Genomic DNA, 22,905 nt, shown 5'->3' with positions numbered 1-22,905 from the left:
TTTTCATTCCTTGCTTCCCTTAAAAAAAATGCAAACATGCATATCCATCAAAAAGGACAGAGTAAAATTATAACAATAAAATTGCAAACATTGATACTTTTTCATAGAGGAAAACATTTCTTTCTCTTGCAACCTATTTCCCTTTCCATTCATCCTATATAGACCCACATCTATGCAGTACAATGCAACTCAAAATGTGTCTGAAGGCATGAAGAGGAAATCACTGGGAGTTGGACATGAAGTCTTATTTTCCACTCTATTCTAATATATCTTGGGCCCCATGTATGCAATAAAATGCCTTCTTGTTAATATACTCATGGCCTCAGGTAGCCAACAAACCCCGAGATAAAGGGAAGATTGTACTATATTTCTTTTTAGTCCTTTCCATTTGCAACTTTGAAAGCCTGGGAGTAGAGGTTGATGGGGTGAGATGCAGGCCACTCTGTCATCATCCGCTTCAATTAATCCTTTCACCTCCTACGTCTCTCTGCCATTGACGCCACAGTTGACTAAAGTCATATTTAAACCCTCCAGGGAACAAGAGGAAAAGAAAAAGTTTCTTGAAAAGACAAAATGAGAAATAGGTCTGCTATTGATGTCATTAGAATACAGGGCAAAGTTAAACCTGGAACCCACCTAACGAGGCTGGAATGAATAATCCACAGGGCACACAGCATGGGTAGAAGCAGTGAGAGGGCTCAGTAGAATTAGACATCCAACACCAGAATGTCTAGGTTGCCTTAACAATTAGCTGCCACTCTCTACTTTGCCAAAGAATCTATAACTTTGAATCTATTACATTGGCCACCTAGATCTTTAGAGATTTGAATAATGGGAAAGAATGAATCTACAGTTTGGCAGCAAAGTCTCACTCCCCAAACCCACATCCGCCCTCCCGCTCATCCCATTCAGAGAATGTGTGATTTTTTCAACAGCACCACTATCCACCATCTGCTGACTACAGTACACTGCTCTATCGCGTGGGTAATCAAACCACCAGGGTCTCCATGGCCAGGGACAGCCTGCAGGCCCCACACCCCACCCTCGAAGGCTGTCCACTGTCACATGTCTGGGGCACAGAACACTGAAAGAAATAAAGGCCCAAAGGTGGAGAGAACAAGACACCGACGTCCCTTAGCATCCAAAAATGCGTATTTGGCATCTACTCCAGCAGGGAGGAAGGCAAGTGGAAAAAGAGAGACGGCCATTTAGGCTAAGTGGCCTTTGCTCACCGGCATCATTTTGCATTGTCTACCCACATATCAACTGCAAAGCCCCCGCTGGTCTACTACAGAAGTGGCCCTGTGAAGATGGCAGGCTGAACTGCTCTCCAGGGTCCTGAAGGCAGGAGAGGGGGAGAAAAAAAAAAAAAAGGAGAAAAAAAAAGCCCTTCTTCGGCATTGTGATGCGATAGAACCAGAGAGAGATGCTCTAGAGGTCCAAGTCAGAAGGAGACAGAATTCATCGACTCTTAGCCCCTTACTGTATATCTAGGGAGCTAAGGCCAAGAGACAGTAGATGACGTTGCCAGGGACATAGGAATTTAACAATTTCTTTCGGCTCACATTTTCAGTCCACAACATCTTTGGGCTAAAAAGCCAGATTTTCAAAGTAGAGAAGCAAAGAGTATGTATATATGTTATTTAGGTAACCCAGGAGATTATAACAAATACATTTCCCCACTCAGTAAAACTTTACCTGGTGTTTCCACCCCTCATAAAAGCTGTGATAATTCTGGCTCCTGAGTTGGAGAGGGGGGATTAAATTTCTGAACCTCCTCTTTCACAAGAACAAAAAGGGAAAGAGATCATGCCACACTCTCAAGGCCTTGCCAGGATCAACCAAAGATCTTATCTCACGGGAGGGGGTATTTCCTTCCCCACTCAGCTTCAGTTACATGTTTTTAAAGAGACTGCAATTACATAGTTTTAAAGGGACTCCGTTGGCATAAAAACCATGCACCATTGTGCTGCACTAACGACCATGGAACTAAAAGACAAACCACTGGAGAACCTTGCCTAGGACTTGGCAGTCAGAATAACTTCAGGAACCTGACTGATCTCAACCCCTACATTGCACCACGGATCCACGTTACACACCACATTATGGTCCCTGTCCATGAGACATAAGCCATTGTTTTTATACAGGTAAACATCTGACTAAAACGTACTCATTTTTAGGATGATATTCTAACATTTCTTCTGTATGATGGTCTATGTCTATAGTACTTCATGATGCTATATGTTAATACAGTAGCTTGAAATTTTCTGAGGATTTTACGCACTCTCTTTTGCTACATCCCTACAACCATATGGTAGAAGAGTTACTGTTATTCCCATTTTACAAATGCAAGCATAGCTCATGGCACATGAATGAATGAATGAATGAATGAAGCAAATAAAAATTTTCAAAGAATCTAAGACATAGATTCCCTGACTTCACACTCCTGCATCATTGCATGTAAATCACATTTTATAAACGGCAAAACCAAAACAAAGGTCCAGCATTCAGTTCAGTCTAGGTGAAATCAGAGCTCATCCGTCTCGTCACATGAAGACCAGCTCTTCCTCCCCTCTCACACTTCCTTCTATCTCTCCCTGAAGGCTTCCCTCTCTTGATACTACTCACCCATACACACTCTTCTCTCACCGGCACTATGATTGACTTTGTCATACTTTACGAGATGCACCTCATCCCACGCCCAGTTCTCATGTGATTGGTACAGAATCAAATCACACAGTGGCAAAACTGTAAAGCAGCAGACATTGTCATGTATGTTCACCTGGGGAGGTAAGAAACAAAGAGGCTACTCTACATGGCCCGGAGCTCTCCCTCCTGTGATCTCCCAGCCTGATGGTCTCCAGCAATCCATCATGTACTGCCTTACGACATCTCTTGTACTGGTGCCTTGCATTGTTACTTAAATTCACACTTGGGTATGTCCGGCTTGCCTAACTCACTTGTCATCTCTTCCTGGACAGACGATCTGGAGCTGCTGGGTCAGTTGGGCATGAGGCATATGCTGGCTTCTCAATTTTATTTTAGATAATTCTGATGATGAGTTTGGGGCCTGTGTTCCTGTTTGTGAATAATGTATCAGTTGAGGAGCAGGAGACTGAGAGTCTCAGCCTGGCTCTCTGGGAAGCTGTAGCCTTTGATAGTCAGCTCTTAATTTCCCTCTCCCGACTGTAAGAAAAATGTCTGTATAAAATCCAAGTAGTACTTATACATGTAGCTTAACTACCTTAAGGAATGTGAGGTTTAATAAGATGGTGTTTGTAAATACTTTAGGAGCTCTCTGGGAAGGAAGATGCCATATCACGCTATTTATTATGAAAACCTAGAGAGATAAACAGATGTTGACATCCTGAAGTTACTCTGAAATATTATACAGAAACCTTGAATTACTGACGTGTTCAGTGATTTATACTAAGTTTGATTTCTTCGGCTTCTGCACGTTCATCACAATCAGTTGTATGCAAAGGTTGAATGCACTCTGCAGTGAATGAATAGCATGTGTTAAAGTAAAATACAAATATTTCTTTCCAGACTATAATAATTGAGTTAACTTCCTATCAGAGTGAGTACTAAGCATCAGAAGTGTGTGTGTGTGTGTATTGTGCACACTTGTACAAGTCTGAACAAACGAGGTGACAGTTCGGAGCTCTGTTGCAATGTGACTGTGTAAGAGAAAATTTTTTCCAGCAGTAAGGCAAGAAGAGGTTGGCTTAGAGTGGGGACCTGCATATTGCAAAATGTGCTGGCCGAAGGCAAGGGGAATGTGCTATTTGATTAGAAAACACATTTGAGTCCGTCCCTTCTCTGTTGAGAAGCTCAGCCCTACTGTCACTTCAAGACTGAGATGCTGGAAGTGACTGTTTATAGTTCTCTCCACTGCTCAGATGCTGGTACAAGTTGTCGAGTCAGTCTGCTCACAGGGCTGAGTCTGAGTCCGTGCTTTTCTGACATCCAGGACAAAGGGCCTATCTCTGTGGGGGGCCCTGGTGGTTTCAGAATTTTCAAAAATGACTGAATGAATAAGCCGTGCACTTCACGATGGCAAGGACTCTCATTTCTTTGTATCCTCCACAGCTTGGCAGAAACAGTGAGTCAATACATTAATGTGATGGGTTGCTAGACAATTAAAAGTTACCAAATAAAGGAAAGAAAATTCCTTTTTGTACGTACTAAATCCCACATGGCAGGGGATCCTGGGCTTTGAGGAATGGGGAAGGGCTGCAGGCTAAGCTGAGAATGGCGCGGAAAAACATGAGGAAGGTGAGTTCAGGCCTCATTCTAGGCTTTGTTGGCAGCTAGAGAAAAACCCAAGGCAATGGAGATCATCTATCTGACCACCCAACTGAATGATTCCTTTTATGTTTCTAGCTTGAGGTAATCTGCTACCCACATGTTGGGAGCCTCTAACTAGGTCCAGCTAAACAGCTGAAGCAGGGAGAAAGATATAAGTCTCTGTAGCAAGCAGAAAGTGTTAAACTACTGACTAAAACAGCACTCACTTTTCTTGTGACAATTTGTGTAATTATATCTGAAAAGGCTTTGTTTCTCATTTTAACCTAAAAAAACGTAGAAAATCCTGCCACAGTTCTTCAGGGCAAAGGAACTGGCCTGGGAAATCTTCCCTTCCTATTTTCAAATGTTATGGTCCTTGAATCCTTTGCGGCATCTCTCCCCTGGAAAGACTCCATAGGGGGTCTGTCCTGGGAGGTACGTGAATTACAGAGGTGCTGTGGAGGGGTGAGAAGACTATTCGGGAGTTAGATCCCAGTTCAAAGTTTATTATATTACATGATTGAGACCGAGTTACTTACCTTTTCTGAACCTTTCTAATTCCAAATCTGTACAATGGGTCTAATAAAATTGTCCCCACCTGGCTATCCTAGGGAATATCATACCTAGTACATTACCTGGCCTATAGTAGGTGCCCAGTAAATACAAGTCCCTACCTCGATGCCAACACAATGGGTTCAGTTAGTAAGATTCTATATCTTACCAAACAACTCCAAAGGTCAGCAACATTAGAGAGGAGCAAGCTGCTCACACCGCACCAGCCTCTTGCCTTCCCTCATGTTCCAAGTCCAGGGCCAATGGTCCCCACTGTTGAACTGAACAGCGTAGTAGCTACAGCAAGGTATGCATGAGTCAGACTGGGTCCAAATCCTCGAGCTGCCAGGTAACAGCAGGGTCGCGACACAAAACGTAACCTCAGTTCCATCATTTTAAAATGAGAAACACAATCGCATGAGTGTGGGATGAATTACTCTATGTAAACTGTGTAATTAGCACTCTGCCCAGCACAGCCAACACTCAATAAATGTTATCTATCACATCACCATGTATCACCCAACCAGCAGAACTCCAGTGCATGACAGGTTGACAAAAATAAAGGTAAAAGGAGTCAAAAAGTAAGAAACTCATGATGGTATGAAATGAGTCGCTGAAAGAGGGAAAAATCAGCTTTTGTGAAATTCCCTCTTTGAGAGGGTGGCCTAGATAAGAAGTAGTAAACCAGCATCTTAATAAGCAGACCAGAGCTTCCGCCACTCTAAAATCATCCAGTGCTGGCGAGGAAGAAAATTGTGAAGAAGATAAGTTTATTTTGTGCATTAGACACTACCCTCTCTTTACTCTTTCTCTCCTGCTTACTGGGGCTCTGCATCAGGTGCTTCGCTTTCCAGGGCCCCCCATTTATTTACTGCAGCCCAGCCTGTCCTTCAGCGTCTTCCACCTCTATCTAAACTAGTGGTTTTGAAATGCCAGTCCATGCCCCAAATCCAGACTGCCTGCATAAAAATACATGGAAAGCTTGCTAAAAATATCGCTTCTCAGGTTCCAACCCTCAGGGTCTGACCCAGTAGGTCAGAGATGGGGCCTAGTTACCCACATTTTTTCTTATTAAGTTCCCCAGTAATTCTTATATGTAGTCAGGTTTGGGATCTGTTTCTAGACATTCCCCACACCAAAATCAAAATCTAACTTTCCTATGGCCCAGTCATTCCGGGCCTTTCTTTCCCCTGACCCATGTAAAAACCTCATTTGTGTTTGAGTCCATGACTCATCAACTGGCAACACTGTATTTGTTCCCGCTAAGATCTTACACAAAGGACAACATGCTATGCCATACGTGAAAGTATGAAAAAGGGAAGGAATATTTAGAATCCCCTCAGCCCTTTCTTTACCAATGGGTCTGACCCTAAAGACTATTGTGGACTCCAGCTCTCCCATCCTCTCCCCCACTTTCCAGGTAGAGAGGTCGATGTAGCCAAGGACACACAGTGGATGAAAGGTTGGAGACGAAGAGGCACCACACATGTGAAAAACAAATAATAACAACAACCATGGGTTGAACACAAAGGCCAAGATCACGCTAAGCACTTTACATGGATGAGCTCGTGTAACATTCCCATCTATGAGCATGCATTACTGTTATTATTTCCAGTTTACAAATTTAAAAACTGAGATGCAAAGAAATTAACTTGCCCAAATTCACACAGCTCACAAGTGGCCGAGGATGGGAGAAGAGTATATCCCACAAGGACCAGAGAATGTGTGATGGCATGAAACAAATTAGATTAGTGGAGACATAGCATTTCTCCTCTTTTCCTCTTCTCCAGAGAGAATATTGAGAAAAAAGATAAAACTATTGGAAGGAGGAAGCAAAAAATTACACAGCAAGAAAACAGCAGTGTCTCCAGGACTTCTCAGTTGGGAATTACTAAACTAGGGCTTTGAGCCATCTTTCTGGCCCCTGGCAAAGGAGGACATGCCACACCCTTCTTCTGCTCTCCCATTTGGGCAGCATATGGGTGGTGGGGGTGGAGAGACAATAGCGCTACCAGGGCCGTTAGTTCTAGAGAACTGAAAGAGACAATGAGCTCTTGGAGATGGAAATGGAGATAGCAGCTTGCAGGCTGACTTTATTCAAGCTGCCAACCCTAGGACTGCAAGGTAAAAAGCCACTGGTTTCTATGGAAACTTTGTCCATGCACACATATTATATCTGGAAGATTCTTCAGAAGCTATCTTAAATAGGTGACATCAAAATGCACCAAGACTTACTTCAACATGGAGGAACTTCCCTTAAGCCTGATACTAGTTTCTATTCTCGACCTTTCCAGGTCTTCTAAAAGAGTCTACAGAGCTGGAGCCGGGAGCTCATTAAATATCTCATCAGAAACGTGGTCTAGAGCTGAATGACCTTGGATTATCCCTCCTTCTGTTGAGTTCTAAGAGGGACGCTGTCCCCAGCCGGCCTGGTCTTTATCCTGGGCCCGAGGGAGCAAGTCCTGTGGCTGAACAGCCATTTTAACTTTGATGGTATCATTAATGAGAACAAACAATTCATGGGCACTGCTTGCAATGCAAAAATTTCTCCATAATAGGACTCAGATCACTACCCATAAGGATTTTCAGTGGGTTCTGGAGAGATCAAAGCATCCCCCCTGACCATCATTATCCAGCTGTCCAGCCACAAATGATCCACTAGAGACCCATAGCCTCCTTTCTTCAGCCGGCAGTAAACCTGACTCCAACGACAGACACGTGGGACAATAGCTCCTTCACAGCCCAACCCACACCCTCCTGTGAAACCCCTCAGACCTCACAAATGCTCCTGCTACCTGTCCTCTAACAAGCTGGAAGGCTCATTCCTCTGCAGAGAGTGGACGGTATTAATTCCAAAAGATTCAAAGAACAGCCTCTTTAAAAGCCTCCATTTGGAAAACATATTTAAGCAAAGCTGTGCCTGATGAAGTGAAATAGAATTAGCCGCTTCAGTAGCACAGGCTTCTCAGATTCATTCTAAGGTAGACTGGCGTATTCGCTTCCAAGGGGAACGACCTCAACAATATATCACAGTTAACTGTGATCACAGCTCCATGGAATTTCAGACGGTGCCCAGAGTACACCGAGGCGCACTTAATGTTCCCCAGTCTGTAATCAACCTTTTGTACGTTTGTTCCTAATCACAGGATACGGTTTCATCTTAATGAACTGTTTTCTTAGAGTATTACAGTTGGTCATTTCAGCATGCCTAATGGCCCATTTGGTAGGTTAAATTACAGTTAGGGTCCCTCGGTTTTTGTTTCGCAGCCAGGCGTAACAGGGGTGTGATGTTTCCCTCTTCCCATTGCTCGAGTTCAAGGACAAATCATGAAAGACCATGTACCATACCTGTTACAGTCGACATGAAGGAGGAGATGAGAGGCGCTAACTGACAGTGCGACCTTGTGCCACTGTCCATCTGCCATCCGGTACGGAAGTGCCTCCGTCCTGGGCTTCCCATTGTGGATATAATGATACCGAATCTCATCCCTCAGACCGCTGCTCTCCAGTTCAAAATAGCTGCATGGAAAGCAACGAAAATTTTATTTTCCTTCTGGACATCACAGTCGTCATTAATCCTCACTACATACCAGCTTACCACCAGGTTTCTCAAAATCTACCATTAGCTAAATATGACACAAAGAGCTACGATCCAAAAGCAATTGTACCGTATGGAACCCAATTCACAGATGGTCCGGGGGCCCTCATGGTGACACATTGAGCCTCTGAAATGGAGATTGACTGATTGATCTACTGTGAGGTGACAGGCCACAAACTAATTAACAAAGCTTGGTGGAGTCGCCTGTTAAGTACTTAGAAGTACAGTTCAGAATCCTCTTTCTATTGTCTAAAAAAGGCCACTCACACGGAATGGATTTATTGAAGTCTATTTTTTTATTACTGCCATTTTTACTTTTCCAAGAATTAAAAACAGAAGTCATCAGTGGGTAAAGGGGGAGGAAGAAGGGTGGTAGATGAGGATAAAGGGGATCAAATACATGGTGATGGAAGGAGAACTGACTCTGGGTAGTGAACACACAATGGGATATATAGATGATGTAATACAGAATTGTACACCTGAAATCTATGTAACTTTACTAACAATTGTCACCCCAATAAACTTTAATTAAAACAAAACAAAAACAAAAAACAGAAGCCATGTTGGATATCAGAGATTGAAATAAATGGTCAGAAAAAAGAGATTAGTAATGTTTTTTGTGTTTGTTTTTTTACTTCCCCCTGCATAAAAAGCTGTAAGTGAACAACTATTTCTACCATGTTTCCCCGAAAATAAGACCTAACTGGAAAACAAGCCCTAGCATGATTTTTCAGGAGGACATGCCCTGTACATAAGCCCTAATGCGTCTTTTGGAGCAAAAATCAATATAAGACCCGGTCTTATTTTCGAGGAAACACGGTAGATAATGAGTGAGGAAGAAAAGGTTAAAGCTACTCACACATGGAGCAGCATTTCAAATGATCATAGAATAAGCCATGCAATTGAGATTTTTCATTCCCCAGATGATCATGTTTGCCAGATCCATGAAAAACTCCTAGCACCACCACTGCAGTCTGCAGTTCTATCATAAAATGCTGCAGGCCACTCTGGCACACCCCTCAGACATGCATTGGGGTTCATACAATCATGGGGGGGGGGAGACACCGTTGTAGTCTGTCTCCTATGCCTCTTTCTGAAACATGTCAGCATCACTGCCATCAAAACTGGGCCTGATCTCACTGCTAGGCATTGCACAAGGCATTTAATATATGCTACCTAATTTGTCACCCACAGAAACACACAAGAGTGACATTATTATCCCTTTTTAAATATTAAAAAACTGAGATTCTAGAATTAAGTAACATACCCAATTCAGGACTTAAATTTGGGTCTCAATTTGACAGCCTATATACTTTCTACCAGTTTGCTTGCCCATCTCAGGGGCACAGCAAAGTAGTAAAAATGGTCTCAACTGCCACTATCTCCCAGCAACTCATTCATACAGACAATTTAAAAAGTACTCACCTAGCCAGGTAACCATTTACAATCCCTAGATTTGGAAGGACCTACTGGCTCTCCTCTAATCCGCTGAGTTGGTCTAACCCAACCAGCCAGATTGTATTTAACCTAAAACACAAAATGCATCTTCTATGAGAACCTAAATGAATATATCATGAAACTCAGCCTCTATTGTACATGACTCCCAAATCTCATGTCAGAGAAAAATGCATATTTCTTGCTCATCTTCCACAGGGATCTTCCCAAGAAAGCAGTGCAAGGGGAAACAGAGTCAAGACTAGCCTCTGACCTACCTCATTTCAAGAGGCAAATTATCAGGCCCAAGGTCATAAACTGAGAGGTTACTTATACTATTGTAGCCAGTTCCTGGGCCCAGGTACATACTTATTAGTAATAAGAAATGTAATACATATTTCATAAGACTGCAAAAAAAAATTCCCTTACTAGAGAAGATATTCATTTTAAGGGAATCCTCCAAATTTCTTCTAAGCAGCTAGAACATTAGAAGAATCAAACACTCAGGAACCTAAAAGGTTAAGAAGACCTTAATATTATCTGGTCATTCATTAGTTTACTCAACATGTTACTGACCACATAGTGAAGACCTAAAAAAATGATTTAAATATAGATATTGTTCTCAAGAGGCTTTGAAACTAGTGGAGGAAGAAATAAAATATGTGCCCCTCCCATAAACAGCTAGAAACTAGCCTAAGAGCAATACATGGAAGGCAAAGGAAACCAGCATTTCATGAGTGACTGCCATGTGCCAGGAATGGGCCATGTGCTTTCATGGACATCATCTCGTTTAATTTCCTCAAGGTAGATCTTATTATCCCTATGTTACAGATGAGTTCACACATGACCAGAGATATTAAGTACCTTGCCCAAGATCACACAGCTTCTATATATAAAAGCAACATGATTTTATATTTGAGACCTTAACAAAATTAACACATCATGAGAAACCTCTCAATTATTTTCACCAATAAGCTATTGTGAGGGGAAGGAACATGACCTTGAAAGGACTTCAATAAATGACAATTAGAAATGCTCAGTGCTCCGATGATCATTGCAGCTTTATTCACAATGGCCAAGACATGGAAACAACCAAAGTGTCCTTCAATAGATGATTGGATAAAGAAGATGTGGTGTATATACACGATGGAATACTATTCTGCCATAAGAAAAGATGAAATAATGCCATTTGTGACAACATGGATGGATCTTGAGATTATTATGTTAAGCAAACTAAGTCAGACAGAAAAAGTCGAGAACCATATAATTTCACTGATATGTGGGATAAAAACTGAAAACAACAAAGGAACAAGACAAACAAATGAAGAAACAAAAACTCATAGACACAGAAAATAGTTTAGTGGTTACCAGAGTGTAAGGGGGTGATAGATGAGGGTAAAAGGGATCAAATATATGGTGATGGAAGGAGAACTGACTCTGGGTGGTGAACACTCAATGTGAGATACAGATGAAGTATTACAGAATTGTATACCTAAAACCTATGTAACTTTACTAACAATTGTCACCCCAATAAACTTTAATTTAAAAAAAAAGAGAAAGAAATGCTCAGAGAGATCACCTGATGGAATCATTTTCTAAAAAGGAGGCAGACACATCTAACGATTTAAACATTATTCCTGGGGTTATGGCCTCATTGAACAAGTGCTCAATGTATTACAAAAAGATCTTTTAAAGATCACTTTACAAAGCACTGGAGTAAGCAGCAGTCACCTTGGGGTGATCACAATTATACAGCAATGAGGGAAACAATCTGCCCTATTGTTAGGCAAGTAGACACTTGTGTCTTTGGGTCAAGTTTCTGACAGCATCATGCACATAGCCCAGAGGTGCTATATCTCAAACATCTTCAATGAAAGTCCAGAGAATGTGGGTGTTTTTTGTTGCTCACTGCCCAAGGCATGACAAAGACACTGCATGGCTAAGTTATATCTGGATCAAACTGTTTCGTGAGTGCTGGGATGGGAATAAGTCAATATTTCCAAGCAGTAACTCTTTGCTAAGAGAGATGCAAGGCTGAATCCTGACAGCAACTTGGATGAAGTGGTCATTTGGCCTGAGAGCTTTTGGCTGCAGCCTGGAGGGGAGACGGGATTAGCAGTAGAGCTGTGTTACCCAAAGTACGGTCCACACTAGTATCATCACCGTCACCTGTGGAAATTCCGATTCCGGGGCCCCCACCAAGATCTACATGAATCAGAATCTGCATTTTAATAAGCCCCCCAGATGATTCACATGCACATTAAAGTTTGAGAAGCACTGCCGTAGAGTACACCAGGTGCTGCTTTACTGCCCGGCCAGCTGCTCACGGGGAGGCAGGCAGAAGCTGGATGCTACGAGCAGTAAGAGCCCTGCGGTGCTAGCAGACAGAGGAAGGGCACTGGAAGTGATTGTCAGCAAGTGTCTAGCGAGCTCTCTGCCCCGACCAGTCCTCTCTCTTCAGGCAGTAAGTGCTTTGGGCTCCTCTTGGGATTTGGGGGAGGGACAGCTGGATGAGTGATAAAATCACTGGGCAGATTGTGTAAGCAGCATTTCTCCCCGTAGCCTTGGACCTCAGCCATGTGCGCTATTCCAGTGAACTATCTCGGCTCCCAGCAAAGCCTATTCATCCTGCAAATATTTGAAGACAGCAACGACATTCATTACTAAGCTCTCCTTTTCAGACCAAGCTTCCCCAGCATCTTCCTTTACATTTCTGTCCACAACCTAGACGGTGAGGACCTCCTGGGCAAGGCTTCTGCCTCACTCCTCTTTTCAGATCCTTCCCCATATTGGCCCCAGGCTCTGGGTATGGTAAATAGATCAGTGTCCCCCTTAAATACAGCTTCCAATTGCAATGACCTTCCCAACAATTAACAGTGCAAGTGCTTTCATACAGAATTCTAGAAAGGAGGTCTTTCCCACCCTGTGTTTACTCAGCTAAGTTTTTTAAACCTAATCCCTCGCTTGAGGCTAGGCAGACTCTGTCCAGAATCCACGTGGTTGCCCACTGCTGGAATAATAAAGAGAAGGTGCCAAAAACACCAAGAAGGTATCCTGTGCCCTACTTTCGGTCAGGGGCCTCAAGGACTATGTAACCGGGAAAGACAAAAAAAGAAAGGCAATGGCACAATTTTTCAGTAAATATGTAGTAGTGCAAAGAACACCGGCCTTAGGACACCAAGAATTGATTTCAACCTTAACCATGCTACAAACCATGCAAGCTTTGGCAAGTATGTTCCCGCCTCTCTGAACCTCAATTTCTCCTGTCTGTTAAATGGAGTGATTAGATCAGATCCGCAGTGCCCTAGGATTCCTTGGAAGGGCCTTAGAGTTTAAGTCAATGAGGAAAGGATGGGGTGCCAGAGAAGCTTCCCTCTCTGTTGTATACATTGGTGTCCCCATACGATTTCATTTGAATAAAAGAGATCCACTTCCCAAAATAGTCTGAAATGACTGAACGAAACCATCTTTAAGGTCTGGCTCAGGTCTAAATTCATATACTGTTTTGCAAACGGATAAACTTTAAAAGAAACTGAATAATTGGTTGGTCAGTTAGTTTCACTGTACCCTTGACTTTTCCAGCAACCCTTAGGCTCCAGGCTCTTTAGCAGCCTGCAGAAGAGAGGATAGGAGATGGCAGGTGTAACAAACGTAGCTAATATTCACACCCTGTCTTTCTCCCTGGGCATACACCAGATTATACGTGTATTTCCCAGTCCCCTGGAATCTAGGAGGGACTGCATGACTAGCTGTCACCAACAAAACTTGAGCAGCGATGATATGTATGACCAAGGCTAGGCATTTAAAAGAGGGTGTGCCGTATCCATGCCAGTTGCAGAGGGTCCAATAGGGAGCATTCTGACACCTTAGTGGGTGGTGGTGTCCTCAGATAGAATACAGCGGGGTCGTTAAATGACTGCATGGAGCACACCGCCTAATATTGAACTGGGACTAAACAAAAATAAATCGTCAATAATAATAATCCACAGGGATTTAGAGGTTATTACATTTAGCGGTTATTAGACAGGCTACCTTGACTCATTAACGAGAGGTACAGGAACATGAAACTGCGGAAAGGCAAAAACTGAGCAGTCACCATGGACACCAAGCTACTGCTAGACTATAAATAGAAAGAAATGGCAGGAGGCGTGAGCAGTCATCTCCTGTCCTGTATGTAATAGGACAGTGTATGGCCTAATATTCTGTTGGGCAAATGGTATTTTCCCAAAATACCCATGTTACCTCCCATCTCACACACTCTCCTACAATGTAATCTTGACGTTCTTTCAATTGAAAGGTGAAATCTATACCCCTCCCTGGAACTTGGGTGGTCCCGTCAGTGCTTTAAGGGTAAAAGTAACGCTTGGTGACTTCCAGCGCTGGGTGATAAAATATGGTGCACCTTCTATCTTCTTTGCCAGAACACTGGAGCTTGAAGTCCTGAGTCACTGTGTAAGAAGTCTGACTATCGTGGTTACCACCATGCTGTAAGGAAGCCCAAACCATCCTGTAGAGGCTGCATATACGTGCCCTGGTCAACAGCCCCAGCTGGTATCCCAGCCAATAGAAACACCAATATAAACACCAGACACATGAGTAAAAACACCTCCAGATGGTTTTCCCCAGCTGTCCACTCTTCCCAGCGGAAACCACAAACACTGTGGAATAGAGATAAACCATCCCTCTGGAATCTGTCCAAATTCCTGACCCACAGCATCTGCAAGCATAATAAATTTGGGGATGGTTTGTTACACATCAGTAGAAACTGGAACATTCTAACTTTATGTATACAGGTTTTTACCTTTACAAATTGAAACTATAATTTAGGTATGTCCCTACTAAATGCTTGAGGCTATTGGCCAAATGATCAAATCTTGAAGCGCCAATTTTCTTCTCACAGCCCCACAGGCTTATAACTATGCATTTTCTTCTAACACGAGGAATGGAATTCTGTCCCCAAAAGGCAACTTACACAACGTCCATCAATCATATCTTTTAAAATGCATGGATTTCAGAAGTTATTTAAAGAAATATATTGGTATCTTTCTCACTTAATCCAGTATTTCTCTTGTCTCAAGTCCCAACAGTTTGGCTTCAAACTTCATGTGTGCTAAAATAGAAGTGACCACCTCAGTGATCCTTTTGTAAATCAAAATATTTTCCGTGGTTCCCAGCCCCAAGTTCTGTTCCAGTCTGCAGAGCTGTTTGACTACGTTAAAGGGAAGTCCTAATTTACCTGGAAAAAATTCCATTACTCCCAACATCTTTTTCCTTTATTCAGAACAATACGGTGTAGTAGTAAGACAATAAACATCAGAAAAATCATAAGTCTGGTATACAAGGGGCTTCAGCGTCCAGCTAACTTGGTCCAATTCCAGCCTCAGCCATTTAACCGCTATGTGAATGAACAAGAGACATCATTTCATTAAGGTCCCTTTTCCTCGTCTAGTAGAAAATACTTCACAGGTTTCTTTTGCAGAAAGACATGACATAACGTTTGTAAATCCCCTTACAAAGTGCCTCGTGTCCACTAGTGATTGATTTCCCTTCCGTATTTCTTTCCACAAACATGGAAAGGCAAAGCCTCATAGAGGGCCGACGCTGCCTTTCCTCAGAAAGCAGTGTTTCTCTGCCTTCCCCTTTCCCTTGTTTAGACTTGACCTGGTCATTTCATTTGCAGTTGTAAACTTACATATGAGGTCTGTACTCAACCCTCTTAGAAAACATCCAGCTAGAGATTAATGGTGACAGCAATTACCAACTGCCTCTGTTGTTGAAAACAAAACAGTCACTGTTAAATGAAATGTAAAAATCAGGCTCTTTGCACCCATTCCAAACAGCTCCATTACAGACTTAAAACTCACAGAGAGTAGCCGTTCTGTTCTTACTAAAATATAGGCTGCCTTCTAACTTCCCCAGATACTGAGAGCCAGGAAAAAAGACATGGAACCTTGGAAGATTGAGATAGAAAATAATTTTAATTGGAAGAAGAAATTTAAAATAAAAGCAACCAACAAAGAGCTAGTTTACTAGCACAAAGGGGAGAATCAATCATTAGTTTTTGACTGCTGAGGCCTCCACATACAGTTGAATATAAATATTTAATAAGCAAACAAGCAGAGGGAATGGAGCTTAGAATCACAGAACTGCATCTTATCTTAAGCCTGAAGTAGGACTCCAGATCTCCAGGAACTCAAAATGAAGATGCTTCTAAATATCAAGATTAAGAAATAGGTACCAAAATAATAACAGGATTAGCAGTTGTAGTTGCGGCCAACACACATAAAGCACTTTCTACGCTGCTCAGGACTTAAAGAGAAGGAATATTATTGTTCCCAAACAAGAAATCGAAAGTCATCAGTTTTCTCAACTTTATTAAAGTTTTCATACCCATGGTTTAAAAACAAATTACTGTATTTTGCCATGTATAATGCGCGCCCGTGTATAATGTGCACCCGTGTTTTAGGCCCAAACTTTCAGGGAAAATACCTGTCATTTTAATTTTTTAACCCAAGTTTTTATTTGTTTACATTTAGGTCCTTTTTTGTTTTCGTATTATAAAGGAATTTTAGCACTTATTTTTTTAACATATTAGGGTACAAGAATGTTTATGTAACAAATAATAACAAAACACAAGAACAGATACAAGGTACAAGAAATTTTATGTACCAGTAACAAATTGACGATATTTACACATCATAGAAGGCCAAGAACTCTTCGTGGTTGCAAGTTTTTCATAAGTTCAACAAAACTGATTATCGTATTCCAGGGTATTATTTTGCATAAGGATATCGTTGTTGATTACTAGAGTTTTGATTACTACACTTGTTGATTTCTACACATTTAACTCATAAGCATAAGTAAAAGAATTTAAAACATTTCTATAGGTACATAATTAGTACTACTATGTATAATGTACATCCTTATTTTTCCCTCACAAATTTGGGCAAAAAAAAAGTGTGCATTATACACGGCAAAATATGGCAATGTATCTTTAAGACACTCAGTGAAAAATTCCTTCTTATCCTATATTCTATCTTCTCAGAACCCAATGTCCCTCATAGGCAACCACTATTATTAGCTTCCTGTGTATCCTTGCAACATTTTGTCAATAAACTTTTTTGGAATAGTTTTAGATTTTCAGAAAAATCAGAGGTAGTACAAAGAGTTCTCATATACCCCACAGCCAGTTCCCCTGTTGTTCACGTCTCATATTCATATGGTAAAATTATCACAATTAATGAACCCATACTGATACATTATTATTAACTAAAGTCAACACTTCAATCAGATTACCTTATTTTTTACCTAATATCTTTCTTGGGTTCCACGACCTCATCCACCCAGGATACTACACTAGAATCATTTATGGGAGCTCATTCGACTCCTTTTCGCTGTGACAGTTCAGACTTGCCTTATTTTTTATGACCTTCAAAATTCTCAGAAGTACTGATGAGGTATTTTACAGAATTTTCCCCAGTTGGGATTGGTCTAATGTTTTCTCTCATGCTTAGGCTTGGCTTGTGGGTTTGGGGAAGGAAAGACACAGAGGTGAAACGTAATTCTCATAACATTGTTTCGAGGATACATGCCATCGACATGACTTATCACTGCTGATGTCAATCTTGGTATGAACCTAGCTAGCTGAGGTAGTGTTTGAAAGGTTTTCCTCTTTGGAAGGAAGTTCCTATGTGCATTTAGGATTCATGCATGCCTTTGAGTGGCTTGAAGTCCATTCCTTTTTCATCACTAAATAGTATCCCATTGTATAGATGTACCACAGTTTATTTACCCATTGAGCTATTGAAGGGTATTTTGCTGGCTTCCTGTTTTGAAGTGATTCATTTTAAAAAGCAGCTTACTAATATTTGTATGCAGGTTTTTTCATGAAAACACGTTTTCAAATCAACTGGGTTAATTTCTAGGAGTGTTATTACTGGGTTATACAATAAGACTATGTTTACCTATGAAAGCAATTGTCAAACTGTCTTCCAAAGTGGCTGTACTATATTACATTCCTACCAGCTATGAATGAGATTTGCTGTATCCTCACCAGCAATTAGTGTCATCAGTTTTTGTTTGTTTGTTTGTTTTTGGTTTCAGTCATTATAATCATCTAATTTAGGTGTGTGATGGTATCTCCTGTTTAATTTGTATTTCCTTAATGATAAACAATGGGCATTTTTATATGCTTGTCATTTGTAAGGTATCGTTATTTGTCATTTGGTGAGGTGTCTGTTCAGATCTTTTGCCCATTTTTAAATGGGGTTGTTTGTTTACTTATTGTTGAGTTTTTGAAGTTCTCTGTATGTTTTGGACACAAATCCTTTACCAGATATGTGTTTGGCAAATATTCCTCCCAGTCTGTGGCTTGTTTTTTTTCATTCTCTTAATAATGCATCTTGCAGAACAGAAGGTTTTAGTTTTAGTAAAATCTAACTTACCAATTTTCTCTTTCATAAATTATACTCTTGGTGTTGCATATAAAAACTCACCACCAAACCCAAGATCATGTAGATTTTATTCTATATTTCTGCTAGACCTTTTATAGTTTTGCATTTCACATTCAGGTTTATGATCCATTTTGAGTTAAATTTTGTGAAAGGTGTTTAAATCTTTGTCAAAGTTCATCTTTTTTGCATAAAGACATCCAATTGTTTCAGCATCCTTTGATAAAAAAGACTATCATTTCTTCCAGAGTTTTTATGCTATAAAAGCAAATATAAATATATTCTTTTCCCCCACCTTTCTAACACAGATGGTAGCAAAGTACCTCACTGTTCTACACTTTTCCCTTTTCAGTTAATGTAACAAGAGATCATTCTTACACACAGCTTCCTCTTTATCCTTAAAGTTTTCAATATTATTTGATACATATTCTCTCACTCCAAATTAAAATCACTTACTTCTTTATAGCACAAATCCAGATTACTAGTTAAAGGCCCATTTTCTTAAGGCTAAGCCAGGCTTGTATACCGTGAAAGCAAGATTGAAAAGCATACACAAAGATGCACTAAACGCTAAGATAAATAAGTGGCAAGCACTGAGTGGTATAAAAACCTTTGGTATACATGCCTCCATTCAAAGAATTTGCATGCCACTTGATGAGGTAAAACAAAAAAACGACAGAAAAATAAACAATACGAGCCTCGCCCTTAAAGAAAGAGGAAGTTATCCATTCTTGAATTGCGATCCAGTCAAGTTTCAAAAAGGAAGTAGGTGTAGAAGAACAATGTAGATTGGAGGACGGGTGATAAGAAAGGTGCTTCAGGCAGGTAAACAGAAGTAAGAACATGAAGACAAGAAGAAATGTGTCTGGTTCTCTCGGGGAACAGAAAGAACACGTATAAACAGCATTCATTCAGGATGTGTACAAATAGGAAAGCAGAGGAGCTGGGAAACAGCCAAAAGGGTAAATGAGGGCTAAATTTACAGAACCAATCTCTGACATTTAGCCCTTATCCTACAGCCTAGTGTTTCTCAAACCATTTTTGGCTATGACAAATCGACAGGCAATGTTCACAGGCATGAAACACTCCAATAGATGTCAAAATTTTTGTTACGTTCTCTCTAACTCCAGTCCTTTCTCCCTCCTCTCAGAAAGCCTATCAAATCAGTGCTCTAATGTACCCTGACTCCATTCTTACATAAGTGAATCACAAATTTATATCTCCAGTCTAGACCTGCCTTCTGAGCTGTAAGCCTGTTTAGCCAATTGTCTACTCAACAACTCCACTTGGATCCTTCAAATTCAGTAAGCTCAAGATAGAACTCCTGATCTTTCCTCCTGGTCCTCATCCATTGTAGCCTACATTGAAATGAAAGCTGGAAACCTAAGCATTCCCTTTGACACTTTTCTCTCCCCTATGCTTAATGTGCAACCCATCGGTAAGTCCTATTGCTTCTGTTCCTAGGTATCCACTATATCCATCTACCCCACACCTCCTCCACTGCTACCATCCTTACCCTAACCACCATCATCTCTTATTAGCAGCTGCATAGCTCCCAACTGGTCTCCTTGAATCCACTCTGGTTCCCTCCAATCCATTCTCTAGCCAAAGTCATCTTTTCAAACAAAAATCCAATCATGTCATCAATTCCTTCCAACCACCCCTCACCCCCAAGCTTAACATCCATCAGTGACTTCTCATTGCTATTGATCTTAAGACTAGAATTCCTAAACATGGCTATTAAGAACCCACATGCTCTGGCCCCTGTCCATCTTTCCAGCTTCGGTTTGTGCACTCTCCACTTTGTTCTCTGCACGTCAACCTTCTTTCAAGTCTTTGAACATAAGAGTTCCATGCTCCCTCCCAGCACAATGTGCTAGCACATTCTGCCCTGGCTATCTAGAAGTCTCTTCTCCCATTCGTTACCTGGTAAACTTCTACTCTTCCTTCACTCTTACCTTAAATGTCACCTCCCAGAAAGACTTCACTGATATGCACTCCAAACCACCACATAGGCTTTTTCATGGGACTATGTTACTTTCCTTCAGAGCATCTATCTGTTTCTACTTATACATTTCTCTCATTATTAAGATCTGCCTCTCCCACTAATTGAAAGTTCTATGACTATACAGACCATGTACGTTCTTGCTCATCATTGCATCTTCACAGCCTAGCAGAGCCTAGAAAATAGTAGAGACTTGATTATTATTTATGGAATAAATGAATACATTAATAAATCTCTGATATTTATTACAGTGATAAATTATATATGGTACATCTCACAGTTGATTGTGCTACTACAAACTGCTTTGACATTGAAGTTGAGAATCACTCTTGTAGAAAATAAAAATTCCTAAAAGAACAAGACAAACAATTCAGAAACAAAAACTCATAGACACAGACAATAGTTTAGTGGTTACCAGAGGGTAAGGGGGGTTGAGGGGTGGGAGATGAGGGTAAGGGGGATCAAATATATGGTGATGGAAGGAGAACTGACTCTGGGTGGTGAACACACAATGGGATTTATAGATGATGTATTACAGAATTGTACACCTGAAATCTATGTAACTTTACTAACCATTGTCACCCCAATAAATTTAAAAAATTAAAAAATAATAAAAAAATTTTTTTAAAAGAAAATAAAAATTCCTCATCAAGGAAATTATTTAGTAAAAGCACCATTTAAATAATACACTATTTATAAAAATTCCTAACATTTATCAAGTTCATACCTTATGCCAGTTTGATAAGTACTTTATATACAATATTTCGGTGAATTCTTGAAACAGTCCTATGACTAGGGAACTATCATTTTCTTCATCTAGCAAGTGAAGAAACTAAGTCTCAGAGAAGTTAAATGACTTGACCAAAGATAAAACTAGAACAATACCTAAACCAGACTCTCTCAGATGACAGAGCTATGAGAATCAACACAGACTCGCCTGTCTGTAACTGAAACTACCAACCAACCATACGAGAAACTGGGAAGGCTGACAGCATGGCAGAGAGCGGCACTGGGAGAGGCCAGTCACGTGGAGCTGCAAACAGACACTGAACAAACCCCAGGTGGAACCCGACTCTGTCCATGGTGCTGATGGCGCCACAGTCCTGGAGGCTGAGAGTGAGTGTCTTAGGAACGTGGTCTAGTGATCTAGTGCCTTAGGAACGTGGTCTAGTGATCCCTGACTGCTTCTGTTAGGAAGACTTGAGGTCTCAACAAAATATAGAGTGAGGCGCCTTGCACATAAAGTACATATCATACCTGGATTGCTTTAAGTACTCAATAAATGTCAACTATTATTATTGTAATTATTTAAATAATGCTTTTACTGAATCACTTCCTTGAGGAGGAACTTTTCTTTTCTACAATCGTTCTCAACTTCAATGTCAAAGCAGTTTGATATATCACAATAAGCTGTGAGATGTGCCATATATAATTTATTACTATTAATAAAAACCTGAGTTTTACTAATGTATTCATTCCTTGATTCCAAATATTAACTATTAAATCTCAACTATTAGGTAGGTCCTATGCCACGTTCTGAATTACAGTGATGAGCAAAAACAGATATGGCCTGTATGTGCATAGAGCTTGCAATCAGTGGAAGAGCCAAAGGTTAACAATATAATTGCACTACTAAATGTAAAGTTGGAAACAGAGGTAAGTACTGTGAAGGAAAGGAACCTAGTTCTATGACAAAGCCAGACCAGCTTAAGCTGCCCTGAGATAAGGCTACCCAGATGACAAACACAGACTAAACATGAGCATTATAAAGGTTTTCACATGCATGTGTAGAGTTACTGAGAAGAACCATGCTTAAAAGTGAGCCTAGAATACGGGGCCCAGCTAGGCCTAAGAGTTAACATTTGTTCACAGTAAGACATCCCATAGGTGATGGGCTGTATGATAAATCTCTCAGGGAGCCATTAAGACAAGTGTAGCAATTTCCTTCTCAGCCCACTTGTCATTACAAAGCCTCCTCCTTCGCCAGTATCCCTGCTATTGGGTATAATGACTGAACATTTCCATGGTGAGATTCTTGCCATTTCCTAATCTGAAGTCCTGGTACCCTCCTCAAAAAGGAGCACCTGGATCAGGTGAATTCTTCTAAAATCAATTCACCTAAGGCTAATATATGTAAGCAAAATTTTGCCTAAAGCATGTTTATCTAAAACAAAAATTTGACTAAAACCAATTTACCTTCCCATCGCATGTGAATTTTTATGAATTGCACAAACATGAATTTTATGTCAGTAGTACTATTAGGGGGAATTACCATTAAGTAAACTGGCTGTTAGGTAAATTTATTTTAGAATAATTCATTGTGGGCAAACTTGGAGCACCGAAGCCCAATCTCTGACAGTTCAGAAGGTAAATGGGTAGCTCCAGGCCCCAGGGCTGCCTCTCACATTCAGTAAATAGCCAGAATCTATCCACCTTCCAAAAACATTAGCGGGCTTCAAAATTAAATTTCACTGCACTGCCAGATTTCCTGTTATGTCCCCCATCTCCATCATCCCTGCTAAAGGCTGAAGGAGCTTCCTGCTCACCATCATCATGATGCCGCCTTTATATTAATC

At 40.9% G+C, this 22,905-nt stretch overlaps 1 protein-coding gene across 2 annotated transcripts in view; it reads right to left on the bottom strand.

Moving 5' to 3' along the window:
• Positions 1-22,905, bottom strand: part of NELL1 (neural EGFL like 1) — a 757,006-nt gene that overhangs the window by 643,851 nt on the left and 90,250 nt on the right. For both annotated transcript variants that reach the window (XM_019742633.2, XM_019742632.2), the window contains exon 4: positions 8,191-8,361. In XM_019742633.2, coding sequence (XP_019598192.2) covers positions 8,191-8,361 — 171 coding nt within the window. The remainder of the gene's footprint in view (positions 1-8,190; positions 8,362-22,905) is intronic.

Source organism: Rhinolophus sinicus, linkage group LG06, assembly GCF_036562045.2.
Source record: "Rhinolophus sinicus isolate RSC01 linkage group LG06, ASM3656204v1, whole genome shotgun sequence".
Taxonomy (NCBI): Eukaryota; Metazoa; Chordata; class Mammalia; order Chiroptera; family Rhinolophidae; genus Rhinolophus; species Rhinolophus sinicus.
Note: the sequence above shows the minus strand (reverse complement) of the source record. Positions and strands in the feature narration are given on the sequence as shown.